This window comes from Cariama cristata, unplaced genomic scaffold, assembly GCF_000690535.1.
Source record: "Cariama cristata isolate BGI_N322 unplaced genomic scaffold, ASM69053v1 scaffold44083, whole genome shotgun sequence".
Lineage (NCBI taxonomy): Eukaryota > Metazoa > Chordata > Aves > Cariamiformes > Cariamidae > Cariama > Cariama cristata.
Genome location: NW_009609803.1, coordinates 1 through 9,344, shown reverse-complemented (window position 1 = coordinate 9,344; position 9,344 = coordinate 1). Strand labels below are relative to the sequence as shown.

The 9,344-nt window shown below is 38.5% G+C and overlaps 1 protein-coding gene across 1 annotated transcript; it reads right to left on the bottom strand.

Moving 5' to 3' along the window:
* Nucleotides 1-1,144: 1,144 nt before the first annotated feature.
* PRKG2 (protein kinase, cGMP-dependent, type II) lies at nucleotides 1,145-8,820 on the bottom strand. Its single transcript, XM_009697628.1, has 10 exons — nucleotides 8,729-8,820; nucleotides 7,730-7,796; nucleotides 6,228-6,364; nucleotides 5,977-6,066; nucleotides 5,583-5,724; nucleotides 4,648-4,811; nucleotides 3,844-3,966; nucleotides 3,214-3,276; nucleotides 2,288-2,354; nucleotides 1,145-1,432 (listed from the first exon to the last, which is right to left on the bottom strand). The coding sequence occupies exons 2-10, from the start codon at nucleotides 7,748-7,750 to the stop codon at nucleotides 1,337-1,339; spliced, it is 903 nt and encodes a 300-aa protein (XP_009695930.1). The 5' UTR covers nucleotides 7,751-7,796; nucleotides 8,729-8,820; the 3' UTR covers nucleotides 1,145-1,336.
* Between the last annotated feature and the right edge of the window lie 524 nt (nucleotides 8,821-9,344).

The following is a 9,344-nucleotide window of genomic DNA, read 5'->3' as shown; positions in this document are numbered from 1 at the left end:
AAGGGGCAACGGGCACAATCTGAAACTCGGGAAGTTCCATCTGTACTTCTGTACTTTGAGGGTGTCTGAGCACTGGCACAGGCTGCCCAGAGAGGCTGGGGGGGCTCCCTTTCCTGAGGTATTCCAAAACTCCCCGTCTCTGGAGATATTCAAAACCTGCCTGGACGTGATCCTGTGCAACTGCTGTAGGTGACCCTGCTTTGGCAGGGGGGGTGCACAGGATGATCTCCAGAGGTCCCTTCCAACCCCGAGCACTCTGTGATTCTGTGAATATAATTCGTTACAAGAGAAAAAAAAATAATCAAGTTTTTGCTCTCTTATTCTCCACTCCTATATGAGTAGAACTCAGAATAATTGTATGTTAGTACGATGTCTGATGAAATATGATTTGAAATAACATCTAGTGAGAGTTCACATCTAGTGATACCAACTGGAACACTGAAATGGGTGGGAGTTTTTAGCACTGATGTGAACAGATGTAGCATTTCAGCAAAATATCAATGAAAACAATCTGAATATATATTTGAAGGAAAAATATGATTCTGTACATACATATTTTTTTCCTGCAAAATAAATGCTTTTTGTCCATCTATTTTATCTTCACGCTACTTAAAAGCAAAACATTGTAAGAAATGGACACGGCTCTTTGAAGCAGTAAGGGAAATACATACCACAGCCTGCTTCTCCAGGCAACTTCTATTATGTATATACCTTGTTTCCTACTGGATTTGTATTTGACCTGTTATACCCTATCTCACATATTCAACCTAATGCAAAACTAGACTGACAGAAAGGCAGCTTTCACAGTGACACCCTTTCAGCTGCAGCATTAGATCAAAGCAACCTTTCAGTAAAAGTCTCTTTTCTACACGCTTCTGCATCAATGCAATACTGGCCATTATGGGAAAGATTTTTTTAGCAGACTTAAGATAAAATGAAAAACAAATGCCTGTAAAGTCAGCTGTTGACAAATGCCACAGAGTTATTGGCTTCCAATACTCATCCTATTCATTCAAAATAAAGACATATGGTAACCTTGTTAATATCAAAATATTAGCTAATGATATTTCCAATGGCAAAACCATACATCCAATCCACAGTTGGATGCTCATAGACCCACTGTGTATCAAAAAACCTTCAAAACTTGTTATAAAGAGATGCACGCAGATTTTGGTGCATCATCTAAACAAGTTTTGGCTGCTGTACTGTCTTCGGTCCTTCAAGGAATATTGTGTTTGTCACGAACCTTGTGTAATTTGATTTTAAGCAAGAAACAAGACAGCAGATTTAGAATTGATGCCTATGAGTCTCTATAAATGTGTTGGAAGAAAAAAAATCAGAAATCCTTGTCCCAGCCTGAAAGTTCATCTGGAGGGGTTCCCTCTTCAGGTGGATAGCTGTCAAAGTAGCTGTAATCAGTTGGTCCAGACAACTAGAACATTAAAAACACAAATAAATGTTTGTTTCAGAAGGCAATTTTTGAAAGTATTCTTCATTGATTATGCATCATTTTTATTGCTACCAATGAAAGGCTAGCATGATATGGATGACTTCTTTCAATGGATGCAATTCCCTGTTCTTTAAAAGATATCAGTAATCAAATTGTACAACAGAACAATGGCTTAGGCCTCCTTATACAAAAAACACTCCCCAAATACTATCAAATCCTAGATTTCACCCAAAGCCCTATAAAGTCAACAAGAAAACTGGGCCATGCTGCATACAATTTTGATTCAAATTTGTTTAAGACCAAATCTACACTCATGGGGTAGCTACTCAAAGCAGATCTCAGAAATATTTTCTGTTTCAAATTGAATTCAAAGGGAGTTTCAAGTTCTTTACCCTCAAGCTTTTTTCCTTTTAGGGCAAAGAGAAATGGACCATTTAAAAGAGGAAGCTTATTCAAGGATGTGCTGTAACTCAGTAGTAAAAGAATACAGGAATTTGTACTCTGCACAGTAATGTGAACAGCTCATCTTAATAATGTGCCCATTACCAAGGAAAATAAGTTTTTTCAGTATTTGTTTCTGACAAAACACCATTCATTCTAGTAATGGTGAAAACCTAATGCAAAGTTCACAGGCAGAATAATATTTCCATCATTTAACTGAATTTAAGTTATGTATCACTTGCTGTCTCTCTTTCATTTGATTTCCACTAAAAATAGTGAGCTGTAATAATTCATGTGCATCCTTGGGAAATTTCACTCTCACCATCAGTTGTTTCTTTGTTGCCAAGCACCTATATATTAGTAAAGCATTACGATATTGAAAGCTAAAGCCAATACCTCTCTTTTTAAAGGTGATGTTAATTTCCTCACTTTCAGACCATCCCAGTTAAAACCACTCAACCACCTGATTAAAAAGAAATGAGAGACAGACAGGGAGAGACCAAGAAAGACAGACAGATTGTTTGCTGTCATTATACTCTTAACAGCTGAAAAAACAGGTCAACAAGGGCTAAAAGGCATTTTTGCATGACAACTTCTGTCCAAGTGACAACACAGTTGTTAGAAGAAGGAAACTTGAGCGCTGTCATTGCCATATAAGGGACTGGGAGCAGGGGGAGCTTCAAGACCACCAGATCCATTGCATCATCTCTGCATAAAAGTTGTCAAAATGACAGGCAGGTTAATATATGCATAAGCACAGCCATGCAAAGACTTATGCTTCCCCTTGGAATTCCACCCTCTTTTAATAGCATGAGAAGAGGGAGACAAGAGGAAAAGTCAAAGCATTTCTTTTCCCAAGCACAAACTGCAGGCCTTAGAAATAACTCAGATAAAAAGAAAAAGCAGGAAATGTTTAATACACAGAGGATTGTCTTCATTAGAAGAAAGGACAAAACTCTAATACTGCTCTGGAGCTCCTAACTACCATTCTTGAAAAAGCAACTGTTTAAGGGTCGGGAGGTCTGAAAGGCAGATGCTGAAGTGGCAACGATTTCTCTGAGAACTGAATTAAACTCCTACATCATCAACCTGCAACAAAACCAGTAAACAACAAGATGTTTCTAAATGATCGTGCTGAGGATTTATGTTTATATTGTTGCTTGCTATAGTCACAAATATACTAAATAGCAACAGAGATCTCTCTTACGCAATCTGTCTGGAAGTCCCTGGAGCTTTATGGGTTTACCGGATTGGGTTCTAAAATATTGAAAATATTTTCATATTAAAACCCAAATATTTTCTTGACAGTCTCTTTCACTTACCTGTGCTTCTTGATGTCATTAATTCCATTCCTCATATTGCCTAATCTTTCCGTAGGGTTTTGCCTTTAAAAAAAAAAAGAAAAGAAAGAGAGTAAGGATAAGAGTTTAAAAAATATTCTTATTTTTTTAAAAGAGCATTTGTAGGTCTTACAGGTTACAGGTTGTGCATGCCACTATGCCCTAATGCTTCTGAGTTATGCTGGCCCTTTTGAAATACCACCTTTTTTGCACATTTTCAAGTGGGCTTAAGTCAAAGTGCCCTATGATTTCTGTAGGAGCTATATGCTCAAGTAATTTTGGAAGTATTTTTTTAAAACACTGCGTTTCATAATAAAATTAAATTCTTTAGCTCTTTCCTCAGCCCACACTTAAGTTTTCCCTAAGATGTGTTTCAGAAAAAATTCACAGCTACAGAGAAAGCCCAGAGCCTGCATTTCCAGATGATACCTCTGCAGACTAAGAGGTGTGACACATACTCAGAGGCATGCATGTGTACTGAATATAATCAGAATAAACCATGCTAGGTATAACAATTTTAAACGAAGTTGTCAGGAATTAAACACTCTAGTGTGGATCTCAAAAAGCTCAAACTATCTACACCCAGGCTCTGCCACAAACTGCCTCTCCTACCTGCAGAGTCTGCGGATCAAATCCTCAGGCCTCCTTGTTATTATTTTAGGAAAATCCAGTTTTTCAATGCCTTTGAGAATCAAGTTATATGTCATCATTTGATCAGCTCCAGAGAAAGGTGGACTAGAAAAAGAAAGCAACACTGATAAATGGAATGGCTGGCAAGAGCAGACGTGGCCATTTCTCAAGAAAACTAATATTTGAGAATATGGAAAAAGACCCCACCTTCCTAGTTTTACAGCCTTCAGCCTTTCACTCTGCTTAAGATATCAGAAAGGTTTGAAGCTGAGAAGCTACCTCTAGGTACCAGGAAAAACGCATGATCATATGTGTCCCTCTAAGCTAGCTCTGCCTCCAGCCTAACTCGGAGAAGCTACCATTGGGCGTTCACAAAGAGTCGTCATGGAAGTGTGCATGGAGGCAAAGAATGAGCCCTGCTTACAGTTCAGCCACCCCACTGTACTTCGTAACCCACTAAAGGGGAAAAGAACAGTCTGTTGTCAGTTGTTCCTCACAGGAAACATCATCATCAGTTAAAGGAGCTCTGCACCGGCCACTTATAGCTGGTGTCTAGTCCTTTCCTTGGATGGATAAACCAGAATTGAGACTGTGTCGCACACTTTGTGGCATTTCTGAAACGATGGAAGACAAGACATGCATAAAAGGCAAAAAGAAGTATCATTTTGCAAGTCATTCCTGTTTATTGATGGGAAAAAAATCCAAACTGTTTGTTTTAAAAATAACCTTGAAACAGTTTCTAAAAACAAACAAACAAGGTAAGAACTTGGAGTAGGAGGCACTCACCTGCCAGTAAGAAGTTCATACACAAGAATCCCAAGGGACCAAAAATCCACACTGAAGTCATGGCCTTTACTCAGGATGACTTCAGGGGCAACATACTCAGGGGTTCCACAAAACGTCCAAGTTTTCTGCCCTGATCCGATCTTCTTTGCAAATCCAAAATCAACCTGATCAAAATCAACATATGCTGCATAATACAGAGGTGTTTTGCACTGGGAAGCCTTAAGGTTTTAATTGCTTCCTCACCTCCTGCAAAAATCTCAGAATCGCCAGTTTACAGCTAAAACAACTACACAGTGGTGTTGTGAAAGAGAAAAGTAATTCCACTGGATTACTGAGTGTTATAGAACAGATCCATTTATTCTCACAAGTAATTTCCTGAATTATTTTCCTTTTGGATAGAACAACCCATACTTTCCTTGAGGACACGAGATTTACAGTCCATGGAAAATGGTGGATTGCTCATTGTCCTCAGAGTGGATATTTCATATTCTTTGAAGGGTATTATTCTCTTTTCACATTTCACTGTCACACTCAAGTATGGCAGGAGCTCTTTACTGTGATTCCTCTCTACAGAGATAATGTAGAACCTATGATTGCTTGAGGCTGGACAGGGAGGTTAATTCTGCACCTGGGAAATGTGGTTTGTGCCTTTACATTAAGATTCGCGGCTGGGAGAAATTATTTTTGCTGTTTATGCTGTGGCAAGAGCTCTCAGAGGCTGCAAATCCTCAGTTTGTCTGTGGCTTGCAATGGCTTTGCAATGCCCTTGTTTCTCACTGTGCAATGAGTAGCCTGCTCTCTTTCTGCTGAAGCGTAAGGGTTATTAAACTTTGGGATCCTGGTACTATAATTACATGCTGCCTATTTATATCCCTTCTGCAAGAAAACAGGATACAGGCACAAAAGGATAACATTACAAAAGGATTATATCTTACCAGTTTTATATATCCTTCAGCATCCAAAATCAAATTTTCTGGCTTCAGGTCTCTGTAGATAATTCCTATGTGATGTAGATAGTCAAAAGCCTCTGTCACACACCCAACACAGAACTTGGTAGTGACTTCGTCAAAGCTGCCTCTGGAACAAAAATAATCACTATCCTTGCAGACAATTATCTTCTAAAAATGCCTCGTTCATTAACCAGATAATGTATAACACCCAGAATATTAACAGTTTTTTTGCACTGACATTCAGTATATCACTCATGTGGTTGAAAATTGAACCAAACATCTTTTCATAGGGCAGCCCTTAAATAGAGAACCTACTCAACATACAGATGGAGCTGACTGGTAATTTTAAACAACACTGTTCCACTCTGTTTGCTGTTACCTGTCTCTCAGCAAGCTCCACAATTCCCCTCCAAGGCAAGCCTCCAGTAGCATGTATACATACTTACTATCTTTGAATGTGCGATACAGTCTGTGGAGACAAAGAGCAACAATTTAGGAAAAGCAAAATAAAATGCAAGACTTGCAATGTCTTTGCTTCAGAACTCAAATATGCCAAACCTCATTGTTAATAATGCTGTCCAGTGGGTCAACCAGGGGTCAACTTTCAAGGGAATCTTACTGTCAACTTACTTTACAACGAATGGAGAACATATCTGCTCAAGGATTTTCTTCTCAGAATAGATATGCTCTTGTTGTTTGGTGTCCACTACATGTTTCTTCTTTATACACTTCATAGCAAAAGCCATGTTCTCATTTTTCACTTTAACCTGTGAATAAAAATGATAAGTACATGTGAGGCAAAGAAAGAATGTTTTACCAATCTGTTCTCAATAGATATACTGATATCCATCTTTTTCGAGGCAGCACAGGACTGAAATTGATGACTGTAATGAAGGATTAATTCCAGATTTTCTGCAGAACTGTTCTGTGTGATTTTAAGTCAAGCATCAGATCCTTTTAGTGTCCCAGTTCCCACTTGTAAAATGAAATGTTCCCTGTGTTCATTTTATGTATACAAAATAGCAGCAGTTTGAATAGGTACTACATTTTACAGTGAGTTTATAGCACAATGGACCCTAATTTCAATGTAAGATTTCTGACCATTAGCATAACACAAAAGAACAAAAAGCAGAGGCAGTATGAAGAATGTTTGCAAATGATTTTGCATTACCCTGAAATATTATCCAATATGCAATAAAAAGATGGAAGTTAAAACAGGGCTTCCAGGAAACCAAGGAAACAGCTATCAGTGTTCTACAGTTGGCTGAGAATTCAACTTTTAGCTTATTATTCAGGTGATGCTCTAGAATTTCCAAGATGGCAGTTAACCACTGTGGAAATTTGTTTTGTGAAGCATGAGTCGGAATAAAACAATTGAAGGTCTGTCTACTGTAAAGAATTATTGACTTCACTAAAATCACACAATCTTTTAATTTACCATTACCTTCAGCAGTCTGCATATGCAGCATTCACTACTTTTTTTTTTCAAATGTTTGTTACTCAGCCAGAGGAGAGCTGAATTGAAGACTTTAGTCTGATGAAGCTCTTTGCATCCCAGAAACACAGCTGTTCATGCTACTCAAAAGAACCATTACAAATTGTTGGAAATTTGAAAGTCAACACAGCTCAGAGCTTGATCACACTGGTTATAGTTGCTGTGGGGCATACCGAAGCAATTCTACTAACACAGACTATGTGATACCGGAGATTACTTCAAGTCCAGGCAGAATCTTGGGAAAAGGCTTGCAATTCAGGGAACACAAAGCAGGAAGGCACATCTGTAAACTCCACATACACAAACTGTTGAATATATGTCTAGTAAACCAGGAAGATACTTTTAACAGCAGGAGATGGAGGTACACAAGAATGGATTTGTCTCTTTGAACATCGAAGTCTTGAAAATATTTAACTATGCATTCTTCATATAGAATTACCTCTGCCTGAGAGGCACAAGCATACAGAATATTAAAATCCTTCACATTTTTCAGTGGTTAAATCAATCATCTAAGACAGAGAACTACTTGAATATGTTTAAAACAAACTCTTACAAGCTCAACCCTTCCGAACCCACCAACACCCAGAGTTGCAACAACTTCTAAATTCTGGAATGGGGAAGGAGGGAACTGGGCTACTTTCTCCTTCAGCTCTATCATCTCCAAAGAGACCTCTTTGGTCAACTGTCCACAGAAGGATCTTCCTCTGCATGAAGAAAATTAACACAGATTAGTGCTTTACTTGCCAGCAACCTGTATGACAGTACTCTAATACTCCTATAAAAAAAGAAAAGCCTTCTTATTTCCTAACAGCATCTTAATTTTATTTTATGCACAAGCACTTTCTTTTTGGATAGCCTATGGAACTAAATTAGAAGTGAGATGCTACTGAAGTTCACCGAGTACAATCAACGGGATTTTTATCAAGAGCTGATCTGTGGTGACGTTCCCAATTATGCAGTCAGCTGCAAAATTTTGGGCACTTCAAGTTGGAGGACTAATTTCTGAAGGACTGTGCACAATTCCAGTAGAATGATCAGAAATAAAAATGCAGCTCTATTTCTAAACAGAAGAAAAACATACTCTGCTACTCTTCCAATAGTGCTCAGGTAGAAATCAGAGGCAGATAAACTAAAAGTGTGGTCCACAGCTAAAAGGAAACTCTTTAGTGGCACCAGTGCTACACTGAAACATCAAAAATAGACTGTTTCTTTTATGTCTGTGTCTTTCTATTTGAAATGGCAATGAGACTTTTGCACAGTAATACAGTTTCATTAACTCAATTCGGAGTTAAAGTTGACCTTTAAGCGTTTTACCAGTCAAAGAGTTTACCATGAGAATGCAAAAAATTATCTGAGCACACTTTCACTTTTTTCCTGTGCTTAGTTTCTTTCGGATAGAGTGAATTCTTGGTTGGATGTCAATATACTGAGATTCTATGTAATTTTTGTTTCAGAAAAAAATTCTTGGACTCCATGAGCATATCCAGACAATTTCAGACAGTTTTATTATAGTGATTGCTATCATTCCTAGGGGCCCATCTCCAGCAGCTACCATCCATAATTTTACTTCCATATCTATCACTCTTTTTTTTATGATTACCTACTAAAAATGTGCCTAACAAATGATCTGACTTACTTTGCATGCCGTTTTTCATCTGCCTGGGCCAGATTAGCCACATAACCTTCAAGGTAAGTTTGGAGCTCCTCATAAGTTCCAACAGTTTGGTTGAATGTCCTAAAACCACAATTGAAACAGTATAATCTACTGAACATATAGTGGAAAGAGAAAGAAAGCAGTATCTGTGCTGCTGCATCAAGGCTTTACATTGCCTCTAATTCACGACCCGGACTGAGCTTCACACTATTGCTTTGACAGCACAAATTCTAAGAGCTTTGAAAAGGTGGTAATCAGCTGAAATACCAAACTTGGTTTGCCAGAGGGTAGAAGGACAGAGTGCCTGATGTCCTCAGGTCATTTCATGTTATGTTTAAGTAATTCGGAGTAGGCTGGGCGTACTTTGCCTCCCACACGCACTATGGTTATAAAGTGTGGTTCCACCATCGCTACCACAGGAACCAGCTTGGCATGAGTCCAGGTTAACAGTCCTTCTGTCCCAACGGACAGAGAGAGCCCTTGGTACACAGTGCCAAAGTGACTGAGATCACCTCTCCCACTTCACAGATGGGTAACAGCATTGTGGGAAGAACAGACTTAGAATAGACTATTTAATTTGGAAGGGACCTACAGTGAT